Genomic DNA, 15453 nt, shown 5'->3' on the forward strand with positions numbered 1-15453 from the left:
TACAGCGCCAGATCATTACATAATCAGTCACAAAAAAGACACTACCTTTCTTTATTTATTGAACTAGCATCAAGTCCTATTGTAAACTGAGAATTGCCTCTTAGTCACAGCTTTAAAAGCCAAAATTGTTGTTATTTTTCAAACATGCTGAAATGACTGGGTGACTCAGTCAGTATTTCATGTTTTCTCTGACCTTCTTTCTCTGCCTTCCCTGCTTACTACCTTTTCTCTCTCTTGTGCAACTGGGAAGCTATAGTTGTTACTTTTCTAGTCGGCTTTGTGATGATTTTTTTTCTTTCCTTATTTAGCCTCTTTTTTATGGGGAGCAACAGCAAAAGCCTCTATTTATGTCTCTGAACCACATTGCATAGCAACAAGAAAGCCATGTGACTAACCCCTAACACCAAGACGGTTCTGTCACATGCTCTCGTCCTGGTTTCATCCCGTTGTTTATCTTTTCTCCCATCCTCTTTTCTTTTTCTTACATCACCTGTTTGCTTTCATCTGCTGCCTGTCAGCATCACTCAATCATCCTCTCAATCTCCATCTGAATGCCTCATGCTTGATAAACCTGCCCACATGGCTTCATTTGGCAAGTTCCCAGTTTGGGATCCAACTAGATCCTGGTGGATGTTTTGGACACCAGCGGATGTTGCGTAATAGGATGCACTAACAGCGACCAGCCTGTTGGTCCAGAAAGCTTTTTTAAAGGGGTAGCATTTTTTTCCATCCATTTCCATCCCATTTCCCACAGTCGTAAACATGCACTCACCTTTAAGAGGTCCTGAGGGAGAGACAGAGAGAGAGCGATGTCACCTGACAGGAAGTGAGCTTGGATGGATCGATGGTGTAACATCAGGAAGGTCTGGTGTCCTCTGTGCCCTGTGAGTCAGCACTTAGGGCAGAAAATGACACTACTAACTGACAGACACCACACACACACACACACACACACACACACACATGCAGAGTTAATAATCTGCTAGGTAAAATGCATTAAGTATGCACAAGCGCTCACCCACACCTGTCACAGGCTCACATGTGCATGCAAATGGATAATCAGTAATGGTCCAACAGCTCACACACACACAACACACACAACATACATACACACACACACAGGAACACACATGTTGATGCCTGCGTCCATAACATCCTACACCAGACAGTTAAACGTCCTCTCATGATGGGCTATCAGTGTCTGCGCTTCATCCTGAATCGCCTCATTCCTTTAATTGATTCTGCCTGATGTGGAGGTGTTCTGTTTTAATGGCTCATGGTCTGCGCTGTTGTTTTCTTATCAGAGATCGTCCGTTGTAATGAAGGTGTTCAGCTGCCTGGCTATAATATAAACCAGTCAGAGGCCTTATTGTTTGTGGACCGAGCTTTGCAGAGGAGTTGAATGGAGAAGAGAGGACAGTCTCCTCATGAGAGTTCATTTAGGAAATAACTGTGAAGGGCCAGAGAAACTAGTATTTATAACTGTTTATATACTGTATGGGGATACAGATAATGGAAAATCTATTTATAGGTTTATATTTCAAGGGAAATCATGGGTGACCATAGTAGATATACTGCAGTGTGATACTATTAGAATATGTTTTGTCTTTAATGAGGATTACGCTTACTTTTATTTACAAATAAGGTTCAGTTTCAAGTCAGAAATTAAAAATACAAAGATGAAAATTCAGAATAATCTCTGTCTTTGAAATCCAAAATCAATCAGCTGAATGATTTGTTTTTAGGTCCCTTTTTCTGGGTTTTTCATTAATTACTGATCAAAGCACAGAACAGGCAGACGTTCTTTTCACCTTCAGTGCCCTCAGGCCAACATGAGATTGTTTAAACAAGTATATAAAAATATGAAATGCTAAACTACTGTGGCGATCGTGGTAAATGTTATACCTTCAGTATGTTAACATGCTGCTGTACAGCCTCGCAGAGCCGCCAGCATGCAGACTGTTCTGCTCCACTTCCTGTTGGTGGGAAAGGTTTCTTGGCCACCTGTGAGCACCAGCTGATAAAAGTTTTTTTTTTTTTTAATCTATGAGGTAATTTTTTTGGCAATTAGCTGTTTTGTTCTTTTGTGATGTAGCCTGGTGTGATGAGGGTATTTTCACATGAAAATCTTTTCTGTTTCAGCCTTAAAGCATCATTTCAGTTTATCACATCATAGATCTTGTTTTTGTAGTTTTACATCTAGGGATGTGCCACATTATGTCATTCCAGATATGTGTATCATATCTAATACGAAAAAACAAAACCATGTAGTGATAATGGCAATTTTTCAACTTCTTGATGACTCCGTGATGGAGGAGTTACGCTGCTATCAGCTGCTGTTACTTTAGGCTATGTACAGTAGTGTTGATTACAGTTGATTTATGCTTGATAGAAGACTTTGTGAGCATGCTGTACGAGCCTGCTCCTCCTGTCTTTTTTTAAGTGCCCTAATCTGTTGAATCAGCTGCTGTAGTTGCATGTCAAATTCATAGACTTGCCATAAAATCATCAGTTTGCTGCAGGAGTCCATGTTTTCCTGAGTAAACGCGCTGGGACACATTTAGATTGGAAGTCGGGAATACCGACTCAGAAATATCGACTTCCGACTTGAAAGGGATTGCAGCATTAGTTCCAAAATGGAGAACGACTTCAGAAGTGTGGAAGTAGTTTGGTGTTTCTTGCTCTGCTTTGTAGTAGCGGTTCTGTTGTGTGCCCAGTTTCAGCAGTTACCTTGGTATGTATCCTGCTATCATACCCAATAGCATTGTACTAATTAACCAGCAGTAGCCTATTTTTATTACTGGACAGGCACTTTAAGCATTTGTTCCATCCTAACTCATAACTTACAACTGAGAGAGTCTATCAGCACCAGGGAAGTATGGGAAGTGTAGTTTAAATGACCTGTATCCAAGTGATGCTGTTTGTATTACATTTATTGCAGTAATGAGTGTAGACAGTTCTGGACAGTTCTGGGCCAGTGTTTAGAGGCCGACACTGCGCTCGTGCACATTCATGGGACTGTGTGTGAGAGAGAGTAATGGCCCAGTGCCAGCCAAAGGCCTGCAGGGGGATAATTGCTCGTCAAAGCTTCTGCACGAGTCATTACCACAGATTTAACCTCTGACCCCCCCACAGCAGGCTGACCAGAGTGCTGTAGCCAATGAAAGCCCTGGGTTTCATTATTGGGAGCAGAGGGACAGAGGCAGGGGTTGCTGGCTGTCTCTTCTCTGTTGGCTACTTTTGACACTGTTTGTATTATATTCTTCACACTGCTGTGTCACCATGCAAACCTGTCACCTACAAAATACCTTTGTAAACCACTAATTTGTTTTGCCTTGGGTTCATGTCCTTATACACTTAGTAAAACACTTAGTTAAAGCGGTACAGATTGATTTTTTGGTCACTTCAGGCAGCCGACCAATCAACGTCAACATCGATGTACCATATGACAAGGTTTTATTCTAAAGTTGTTACTGATAAGGCGTTAGCAAACATGTCCTTATTTACACAACTAGCGGTTCACATTATCATTAATTTCAGAATCGAAGTCGTGTTTCTGTCCTGATGAATTTAAGTATAATATCGTCTCTCTTTTAGCTCAGTTTTTGGTCTCCACCAACTCCTGAAGGAAATATCTGGCTTTATCTGCTAAATGCTAAATGTTCACCAGCTAGACACTAACTGTGTCTGTCTGCTGTTTGATGCTGAGTAGGTAGTGTACAGTAGCAAAACCAAAACAATCAGCTGAAAGACACTAAAATGCTGCTTAAAACTGAGGGGACCTGCAGAGTTGGTGATGATTATTTTTGGCTCTGTATCTACAAGCAACACCTTTCAGATTCTAAGTAGTCTTTTGGTTGATTTTTGATGTGCAGATATTGATTATAATAGGTTGAAGGAACGGTAAAGATTGTGGTTTTGTTTTCAAGTTTGGAAATTCAGAGCGTTTCATCTCGTGCTTCAAGTCAGTGTAGACTTGTTGAATATTCCCAATCTCTTTCTAAACTAAGCCAAGATCTTTGAGTAGCTAAAACATAACTATACAAAGCCTTAGTTGCCAGGCACAGCTTTTGTCTTTAGCCAACACACCAAGGGGTAGGGTGTCCCGATTCTTGGGACACCCTACCCCTTCAACATGAGAAGAGAAATCACCACAGCTGAAGACAGCATGTTGGAAATGTCTGGTCTCATCTCTTTACATGAACACTACAAGTGACGAAGCATGAGGGTCTTGAAGGTTTTTGCTATTTCATTTTGACATTGAACATTTTAGAGTTAAATTTAGTATGACAGTTTGCGTTGTAGTAAAGAAGTTGTGGATATTTATTTCTGCAAACTGCGGTTATAAATGTGTCTCATTGTTTTGATAAAAACACAATATTTCTCCCGTGTTTCTCTCTGCTGTCTCTTTTTGTCATGATGCAGGTGGCCTCTTGGGACCATCAAGCATCCTATTAAACAAAAAAGAAAAACACTGACTTTCTTTGCACCTTTTGACAGACTCAGCCACACTCGGCTGACACTATCACACATACACACTTTGTTTCTCTCACATAATAAAAGTTTCTCGCTCGCAGCTTTCTCATCAGCTCTGGTGTCCGTCAACAGAGGCCCACACAATAGCAACAAATGCACCATTGACCCCAATGAATCATACTCTGTGTGACTGACAGCTGCACACGCCTCACCACTACTCCTCTGTCACACACAGATTGAGCCTGCATGATGGATTACACAATGGATTATGATGGATTATAAGACTGGCGTTCGCATAAAAACACACAAACGCCGTTTGGCTCGACCGCATCAACAGACACTGACTCACACGGTGTCGTGGTACACTGCAGGGTGAGGTCATGTTTTTTGGCCTGAGATCAGCCTGACGCTCACCTTCTCGGTTTTATTTGTTTAACACAAGTTGTTTCTCACTTTGCGCTCTGGTGAAAACAGTCAGAGATGTTTGACTCTAAATCTGTTGCTATGGTAACGTTGTACATTCCTCTCCTCTCTCCTCTTCATCTCTCTTGTTTTCGGTCAGTTCATTATGGATAGAGAGAATTTGTTTCTTGATTGACCTAATTGGATCTGAATTGGTTTGAATATTTAAAAGGAAAGTGTCTCGTTTTCAGTAAAGCTTCAGCGTTCTGTTCAAAATTCATTTATGCACAAGCGGACTGACCGAGTGAATCCAAATATCACCATCTGCCTGAAAACAGAGGAGGTGGAGGATGATATAGTGCAGGATTGTTTGGCTGTAAACTGAGCTTGTTTGCATTTGACCACAAAACTAGAGACAGTTTTAGATTTATGATGCAAAGATGGCAACGTGCAGCATACTAACCATTTCTGTCTCCACTCACACACACTGTTCTTAACCAGATTGAGGCAGGATGAGCCCCGGCAGCATGACCATAACCGTGACAGAATGATTTAAAGTCACACACACACACACACATCACTACCAACACATTCCCACCTCTCTTATCGTCTTTGCTTTCCCAGTCGAGTGAATCTACAGCATGTTAGTCATAATTCCTTACAGCCTCCTATAGCTCCTGTCCTGTAACCTTCACCGACTGCCAGCACTGTGACGGCTAATTATGTAGCCGGGATTCTCAGGGCGAGACAGGAAACAAGGCAGGACAAGACAGGTTAATATGAACACCTCCTTAAATATTTGGCCCTGCCTTTTATCATGAGATAAAGAAGGAAGTATGGTGAAACAAGAAATATGGAGAAATTGTAAAAAGCATAGTCAGTTATTAGGCTAGAAGCAGTTTATATATGCATAATGTTGCCATATTGTAATATAGATGTCTCTGTCTGTGCAGAATTTTTCATTACATACAGTATATAACATAGTTGCCAGGACTCTGCACTTATGATAAGCTCACAACTCCCAACGTACTAGACAGCGCTCTCCACTACCACCATCAAAACACCTAATAAGGGAATTTCTTCTGAAGGAACGTAGTCCATTTCTCCATTAGAGTTAAGAAACTGATAAAAAATGTGTGTGACTTGAAGCTGCACTGGAGGTTAATGTTGGCCCCATTTGAACTGCCCTTATCAATATTTTTGTATATTAACAGGGAATCAAATTACTATTTACAGTCACTTATAGTAATGAACCCGCAGAGAATTACCACTCTCGCTCTCTAGAGCGTTTTAAAGCTGCTGTAAGCGTTGTCATCGTTTTAGCTATCTTCCTGTCTATTTTGCTTTTATTTTACTGCTGTAACTTCAGTGAGAGGGTAGGATCACAGCGTTACATACATGTTTACTTCAACATACAAGTTTTCAACACATAACATTGGTATGACGTAATGAGTTTTATTTGTGGTTATCACCTACATTATGTCTGACAAATAGTTACAGACCTGGGATTTGTATTTATGACAGTGGTGATGAACTCAGTGGTGACACTGTGTGGGGCGCCACATCACACAAAATGTCAATTTCTACATAATGTTGCTTTAAAGGAGAGTGATTATTGGACTTCTGTTGATCAGGGGGGACAAACATGTCTCCAAGAGAATCTGAATGTTGCTGGTTGTTTGTTTAGTTAGGCAACTTCAACTAACACATTCGCCATATCAACTTGATAAGAAGATAAGGTGTTGACAGTTTTTGGCGCTTCCACCAAATGACCAAAAAAAATAAAAAAATAAAATCAATTCATGCTGGTTTAATTAGAGACTTTGTTGGTTTTACGTTTAATTTGTCGCCCATCTGTTGATCAGTCTATCCAACAAAACCGACTCCAATAGACCAGTTTGCAGTGTAGACACAAGGCTCTGTGATGAGTCGACTGTATAATTCTCTCTCCTGTCAGTGTTGTAAAACCCATGTATAAAATGTAAGTTTGTAGTTTACCCAAAGTCACTTTTTGAACTTGAGTAAATAACTGACTGCAGAGAAAGGCAAAAAGTCAGGTTGAGACAAATAACAGCATACACTGGAATACAGCAGATATAGTATAAGTGGATGTTAGAGCACCCACAGATGGATGTCTCGGCCCTCCTCTCCCCCCTGCTGCTTCATATGTGCATCTCATAGCTTTTGCAGGAAGTAGCAGGACTCTAATGTGACCTTTACTGGTGATAAATATGCGTCTGGCTGCTCGAGTATAGAGTAAAGAGCAGCACTCCTATTTAACCTTTTTTTTTACAGTACAAATGCTTTAGGCAAGATGCCCTTTTGCAGCATTCATTTAAGATAACAATGTTATAAATCATTGTGGCTGCAACAGACTTCTGGCTTTATGGGAAGATTAGATTGCTTTGCCCTGGTGGGTTTTCATTCTGTTGCTGTCTTTAATAGTTTAGTCGACTCTATAACCCTAAAAAGGGAGTTATAGAGGGGAAGAGTCAGTTTTCTGTACTTTCCACATTTTCAATTATTCATCAGTAAGAGAGTTAATTTTGAAGAAGGAGAAAGCGGAGAAGAAATGAAGGAGAAATGAGTGATGAGTTATCAAAAGATGGTGAAGAGATTTTTTTGTGACTAAGAATTTAAAAGTTACAGGAATGAGGCAGGTGAGATTAAGTCCATTTCCCTGAAATATGAAATACCTAAATATGAATCACTGCCATTTGACGATTTGCCAGTAGAGTCAGGCTGCTGTAGATGTGATGAATCATGAATCAAAAGCTAAGAATGTGTTCTGGAGTGAAGCTCGGCGAGCCTATGCTCAAGTGATTCAGCCTTTGATTGAGGAAGAGCAGCAGTGAGAAAGTGGATTTGACTACAGGTTAAGAAGCGATTGAAAGGGAAGACGATTGCGGGCAGGTTCGAGAGCATAACCGGTTGAAGAAAAGATGACACATGAAGGAAATCAGAGGGATATACTGTGTGCTCTTCCAGTCTTTTTTGTCTTGTTCTTTTTTCCCTCCCTCCCTCCACCCTTCCCCCTTCTCCTCTGTTCTCATCTTCTGAGTGCTGTAGCGAAAGACGGCGTAAAGCCACTTCCAGTCCTCTGTCCAAAGCTAATGCATTTCCCTTAAATATTTCAATATGATCCTCCTCTGTTCTGCAAGGTTGAGTACAAGCCCTCCCTCAGCTGGCGCCCGCAGAGGCTCACTGCCACCGATAAAATCCTGCCAGGGGTTTGATGTCTCAGAGTGCTCGAAACAACTGCTGAAGATGAGGGAGAGATAGGGAAGATGTGGGAGGACTGCGAGACGAGGTTATAGATTATAGATCGAAGGAGATACATCAGATACCAATGTGTTTTTTTTATTTTTTGGATGTGTGCATCTATGATTAACTGCACTTCCTGTGCAGATGTAGAGCAGTGAGCTGGCTGATGCAACGTGGAGCAAACTTGCTCTGTTTGTCAGATGTGGCTCTGCAAAATCTGGTCTGACAGGCTCTCCAGTGAAGCACTGAGACGAGCACGAGAAGGCCTACGAGCACACACAACCACACATGAAGATAACACCTGAAAAATCCACTTCCCACTTTACGAGCTGTTATGTAAGACGAAAACCCTTGTCAGTGTGTGTGTGTGTGTGTGTGTGTGTGTGTGTATGTGTGTGTGTTTCTGCTCCTTTGTGAAATTCAAAGACGCTTCCTGTGGTGGAGCAGCGAGTGAAGCCTTTATGGTTCAATAATTCCAGTTCTTCATTATGGTCCACACCTATATCCTCCTCGGTCCTTTTCTTCCTCTCCATATGTCTCTCCATCGCCCCATCACTCCTGCCATTATATTTCATGGCAGCAGCCATCGTGGGGCCCAGACCTGGAGGAAATTAAAAATCTTTGTTGCTTTGTCGCTCTCCCCTGTGGGTGGGCGGATGTCAATAAAGTCTTGCATGATGGGCTGCACGCACACACACACACACACACACACAAATGCACAGAAAACATACTGTACCCACGATACAACTCACACACTGTCCTGTAGGCTATACATTTACTCATGGTGACAACACGCAGACTCAAGGCCAAACAAAGACAGTATATTCATTAACCTGGGGTCACTCTGTGGTGTGTGTGCCGGCGATCATCCGTCTGGTATCGATGGAGCCTCAAATATAATGAAGACAAACATTGATGTGCTCTTTGTTCTCATGTGTGTTCTAGTTGCAGAACCAGTAACCGGAAAAGCCTCATCCTGACAAGTACATCTCCCACCCTGCCACGGCCGCACTCCCCACTGCCTGGACACATAGGTCAGTGTATAAAAGTTACATATGATAACAACAGCATATATGGTTATTTTATTTTATTTTATTTTTACTTGACAATTTAGCTGTGTTTACTCCTGCCACTAGGGGGCTCTCTATCAAGACAAAACAAAAGACATTTGCTGTGTGTTGTTTTGGGAGGTCCGGGTGGAGTGAGGGGGGCAGAGCCGCTGCTCAGCTTGATGTGCGCCGTTGCTCACTAACATTAGCTCACGGCTAGTGCACAGTAAAATAATCTGGTTGTCTGGTTTGTTTGTTCACAGACAAGGTAATGTTTTAAAGTTTTATTCATTTTAAGTTCGCCAGTTTGATGATAATGTACGGGTGAAAGTAGTGTGAACTTCCTCTTGACATAAAATCCAGGGCTTTTTGTTGAGTATTTGTAAAATAAATAAATAGATGAAAGAAAGCGATCAACTAAAGATCAACTTCACACTTACTGAAAATCTATTATTAAGTCTATCAAGTTTCCACTGTATTGTGTGTCAGTACCTCATGACATCACTGCAGCAAGGTGAGAATTTAAACCACTAATGCAGGGATTTCCTCCCTGAGATACTTAAAGGGATAGTTCAAGTCTTTTGATCTTGGGTTGTACGAGATACTTATCCCTCGTCAGTATATCACCTGTCAGTAGATGACTGTCAGCTCACCCCCTGTATGGAGAAGCAGTGTGTAGCACCAGCAGGGAAGCAGAGCATCTTACTGCTGTAAATGGTACCGGCAGGCAGATCTATTTTAGCCACCTAAAAGAAGGTCCACTTAAAATATTTATATCTGTTTAAGTGTACGCTATATTCTGAAACATTTTTAGGGGCTTTACATTGCCGTCATACAGCTGCTGGAAGTCCAACCAAAACAGCTTTTGCGTATTCCTACGCACAAGCACGTTGTACGGTATACAACACCAGCACAGGAGCTTTAAACCACTAAGAGGTGAAGGTTTTCAGACTTGGGGTGGCCATAGACGTCTTTGACATAACCTGAAAACTGTTATTTCTTCACATTCTGTTGTTAATTGTATGACGTTTTTAAATACTTTAAACTAAAATTGCACCTTTAAGTTTCTCAAATATAAAAGCTGATAAAAACAAGCAACAAACATCAGTATCCCTGTATTAGAAACTGTTCAATATGCTGCAGCTGATGACGTGAGCTCAGAGTTGCCAGTTGTCATAGTAACGCTGTACGCTTTACGGCATGTTTTCGAGGTGCACTGCAATGAGACAGGATACTGAGCGGCAAGCAGCAAGCACAGGAAAGATTTGCCACTGTAAACACAGCCCGCACAAATACTGACTCATCCCAGTCCTCAGCCAAGTCTTAACACAACCGAACCTGGGGTGCCATTAAAAAAAAAGTACTGGTACAGTGGAATTAAAAGGAATTACTGCACTAGAGGTCAGCAAGAACAAGATTTTCAGATGGTGTTAACTTAATCTTTAATAAATTAAAACTGCACTACAGGATCAAGGATATTAATGTAGGTGTCTTGGAAGTAGGTGTCAGAGTTTTAGTTTTTATTATAACAGTGTTTTCAGTGTCTCCTTTAATGACTGAATGTACAAAATTTGATCTCATATTGTTGATGTCGGCAGGCAATGTTTCATCGAAAGTGAGGTGTACCAAATGAAATGACAGTGACTTGTGGAGTTACCTGAACCTAAAATGAGTTTAGGAGCACTATCCCACAGCGTATCTTTTCTGCTGTGTTCTGTCCATATGTGTGTAAACAGGAAGCAGTCCGTTGGACAGCCCGCGCAACTTCTCGCCAAGCGGACCCGCCCACTTCTCCTTTGCTTCTTCTCGCAGGTTGGCATCCCTCCTTTATTCACACAAGAAGTCACACATACACCGTTACAAGAGCAGTGCAAAGTAGTTGAGGGAAATTGTTGATGTTATTTTTACTGACACACTCGCACACTCACACATAATGTAACTCCTTGGGGAAGGCACCCACTATCACACACACAAACATGCAAACTGAAGCTGCATGCCACTGCCCTGTCTTTGTCCCACCCTGCTCCCGCCGAGCGTCTCTATGACAGGAGCGTGACAGGAGGCCGAGATGAATGAGGCGAGGTGCCAGTATGTTGCCCAAACGTGCGTCCCTCATCAGTCACTCAGAGGAAGTGTCAGACCCGGGCTGCAAAAGGCCTGAGGGAAGAGAGGAATAAAAGGAGCAAAAGTATAATTGGATAGATTGAAAGCGAGTGAAGGTGGTGGAATTGTTTCACTGTCACCACCAATTGTGTTGTTTTTGAATAGACTAAAATAGAAACTGATATCGAAGTTCTGGCTGTTGAAAGCGATAGAGATAACAGTTTATGTAACATATGTTCTCCGTTTCCCACTTTTTATTTTTCTCCTCAGGGCTGATGGTCGTAGATGGTCCTTGGCTTCTCTGCCTTCATCAGGATATGGCACAAATACACCAAGTTCAACGGTATGTTGAAGAAAAAAATCTTTACTTTTACATTTGTTTATCAGCATTTTGGAGCTTGTTTCCTTGAGGACATAAGACAGTAAGCACTATGGATGCCATTTTCTCTCCTGACACCAATCCTAAAACCTCAACCATCTGATTTCCCGAACAATCCTACACTGAGCTCTAAACCGACACCACTGTTTCATTTTACACAAGTGAAAATCTGTGGAGGCAAGTGATTGCTGTGTGACTAAAAGTTGAGTTGGCGGCCCACTGTGACTAAATTAATGTTAATGAAGTATTGTTAATGAAAATAATGGAGACCCCAGGAAGAGTAGCTACTGTTTGAATACAGAAACTAATGGGGGATCTTAATAAACAAACAAACAAATTAACTGATAGCGGACAAATTGAATTAAAATGCATTTAATGTGGACTGGTCAAGTCCTGGACAATACCCAAATAAGTTGATGCCTGTACCAATTCTGCAATTACAGATGTGTATGTCTCTAGTCATAAATGGTTTTTTACATATTTAAATGTATTTATAGCCTATATGCTATGTGAATCATCATGTCCACATGAGGCTGCTATAGGTTAAGTGGTGGAGACCAGTCAAGTTGAGAGTTGGCTGTTGGAGGTATACTATGCAGGATTTGTCGTTCAAAATTGGCCCCTTCTCCCCAATTCAACAAGACTGAGAGAGAAGTGGTGGTCAAGCGAGCTAGAGAGTAACTGAAGAGAGGGAGCAGTGTGAATGAGAACAAAGCAGTGAATCAGAAAAATGTAACAAATAAAATGTAATTTTTTAATAGTTACTAATAAATAAGCCTACACGTCCGCACAACCCTCTGGATTTAATATGAATGCAGCCGAAGTGAAAGCTTCATCCTGTCCACTGTTTGCCTCTCTGCTCTGCGTGTGAATGCGTAGCTCAGTCCCACCCTCGGGCAAACAGACACACAGAGCTGCAGCCTGAGAGCAGAGGAGAGAGATGGCAGCAAAGTCAAATTGTCACTACGTCTTTGTAGCATTCCAACTTCACAACCCTGTTGATGAGGTCCACACACCCACGGCCCAGAGGTTGACGCCCAAAAACATCCCAAACACAGCAAAAAGGAAAATACAGGCAGAGAGCAGGGTCTCTGCCGATGCAGACACCGCCACACACTCCTAGTGGGTCATAAGTAGTGATTGAGTGGGATTACTTTTGTATGAGTCTATATATCAGGAAAATCCCTCTAAATTGTTCCAAGCCTACGCGTATGTGAAAGAAAGTGAGTCATTCTTTTGTCAAATCAATGCCTGCATCCAAATAGTTATGTGTTTTCTTCTACCAACATTACCACAGTGGTGCATACCATAGTGGCCTGAACTTTCCGTCTTCTGTTATGTACAGTATTACAACTGCGGCAGCTACTGCATCTTGTGCCTCCTCAAATGTGGGATAGAGCTGACTAAGTGTGTCCTTGTAACACAAAACTTGTGGCTATCAAACAGGACACCACAGTGCAGCAGCAGTCTCCTGAAAAGTCCCCTGAAATCTGTGGCGAAGTAGAGAAATTCCTTCACGTCTCCCCTCTTCATCATGTGACAAGGATCAAAAACTGCACTTTCTTTTATATTCACTTTTATCAGACAAACCGGAGAAAATTTGTTGACACCAAAGTGTGGGATCTGCTTTTTCTTCTCTTGATAAATTCGCTGCACAAGTCATGAAATTGACATACAAAACTGTATTTTGGACTTTTCATCTAATGCTAAATTGATGAGGTGTGTTTTGTATTCGTTGCATGAATATGGATCTGACTCACAGAATTTATTTGCACCTGTTTTCATGTATGAAATCGGCAAGTGCTATTCTGCTTGTAAATTCAAGTTCTGAAGTTCCACGTTTTACTTGCTCTGAAATGATTACACGCCAGACTTGCCGCTAAATACCACGCGCACACACACACACACACACAGACACACACACACACACACACACACACACCCCTGTGTTCTTTGACTTTGTACTTGCTGCTGCGAGTCTCAGCTGATGATTTCAGTGCTGAAAAACATGCATCACATGTAAAGCAGAACTAAAAATAACTAATCAGTTGCTAAGATATGATCGACCTGGTTTATCTGCAGCTGATGACTTGGCTTTTCTGCAAAACACGGAACGACGATAATGGAAATGAAATGTAACCAATCTGAATTTCTCCCTCACAGCTGCACTATTTCTCTCTTTGTCACTTTACTGCCGGAGAAGCAGAGATGGATGATAAAGAGGGGCAGCAGAGACAAATAGGATCGAGTGTAGGCGGAAGTGAAACTTGTTGTGAAGCAAACAGAGAGACAACAACAATTCAGTTCAGTTTCGTCTGAGCGAAAAGATGTTTGAAGGCTGAGAGGACTTTTCATCTAAATGAACTCTGCCAAGGCCCATTTGGTAAATAGTCCATTTGAGAAATGGACCCTAATGTGTGCGACGCTCAGGTGGAGGCTAGGTGTTGGCTCATAATCCACCCGCTGTACATTTCTGTGCCATCTTGAACACAATCACTTCCACTGTATCCTTGCAGCTCTTTCACACATCATTTCTTTCATTGACTGCCCCTCATGCATCTCCTCACAGCAGCACATATAGAGAGACGTACTCTGCAGGCGGCTGATTGATCTCTTTTTACTGTAGATGAGGTTGAAGATGGTTTCTCAGTCTCTCCATACTCCTCTCCACCTCCATCACTCCTCCTCCCCCACTCCATACATGGGTCATTACTCGCTTGATTAGTTACAGCAGGACCCTTGCATACTGAACAGAGCAGATGAAAGGAAAAGATGTGTGTGTGCATGTGTGAAGGTGTTTCCTATACGAAGCGGTAGATATTAACTAAATTTATGCAGAAAAGCTGCAGAAATAGTCGGAAATGTAAACAGTTGAAAGTGGAGGTGAGACAGGATAGAAGACGGAGAGAGATCAAACCTTACAGGTGAAGAAATTCTCTTCACTGTCTGAACATTTCATTTCCAATTGCTAAGAAAGCTGATTTATCTCATATCTCCAATTTGCCAAAGAAATTAGGACCAAACATTGTCCTCGTTTCAAAAGATTGATTTTTTTTTTATGACTTGCAGTTTTTATTTTAAAATATTCAAATCAGTCATAAAAAATGGTGTACATAATGCAGTCTATTGCAACAACCAACTCCCCCAGTCCCCCAACATCCCACCCATAACCAAGGCGGATCAGCCAATATAGAGTGGCCTAAAGCTCAAACCATCATCAAAGAGACGTCTAACGAGGAAAGTCTAACGGCCAATCAAAAGCTTGATTATTAAAGATCCCCTCTACACATCTTAACATATACATTCTTTGATGTGTGTTTGACATGGTTTCTGCAGATTTAAAGTGTAATTACTACATTAAAAGCCCTAAAATGGCAGCCACTCCTTCTCCCTCATTAAAAATTCCAGAATATATAAATATGTGTTGTTTGTTTTACAAGTTATCTGCTTGGCACAAGGTGTCTCCTACTGCCCTGTGAAGTGAAGTCCTGTGTATGTGCACTGGAGGCTTCTAGTTTCCACATCACACCTGTGTATGCTGAATATTGGAGCTTCCAAACTGTTTGTGATGTCACAAATCGAGCTCGTAGGCCCGCCTCTTGAAATCAGATTTTCAATAAGCACAGAGAAAATTTACACTTTGAGCAGACAAATGTGAAATCAGTCTTCTAGTGTCAAACACTGCATGTACATCATTCTGCACAGTGAAGCTCAAACATTCGACTCTAGAAACAAGAAGAAAAACATCTATAGTACTATTCATATTATGAATTTACAAAC

The 15453-nt window shown here is 41.5% G+C and overlaps 1 protein-coding gene across 1 annotated transcript in view; it reads left to right on the forward strand.

Annotated features, from left to right (window-relative positions):
• Positions 1-15453, forward strand: part of LOC140996064 (microtubule-associated serine/threonine-protein kinase 1-like) — a 70742-nt gene that overhangs the window by 26630 nt on the left and 28659 nt on the right. Inside the window, exons 3-5 of the mRNA XM_073466333.1 lie at positions 9088-9176; positions 10928-11003; positions 11565-11637. Of these exons, the coding sequence (XP_073322434.1) occupies positions 9088-9176; positions 10928-11003; positions 11565-11637 (238 nt within the window). The remainder of the gene's footprint in view (positions 1-9087; positions 9177-10927; positions 11004-11564; positions 11638-15453) is intronic.

Source organism: Pagrus major, chromosome 1 (genome assembly GCF_040436345.1).
Source record: "Pagrus major chromosome 1, Pma_NU_1.0".
In the NCBI taxonomy this organism is placed as follows: Eukaryota; Metazoa; Chordata; class Actinopteri; order Spariformes; family Sparidae; genus Pagrus; species Pagrus major.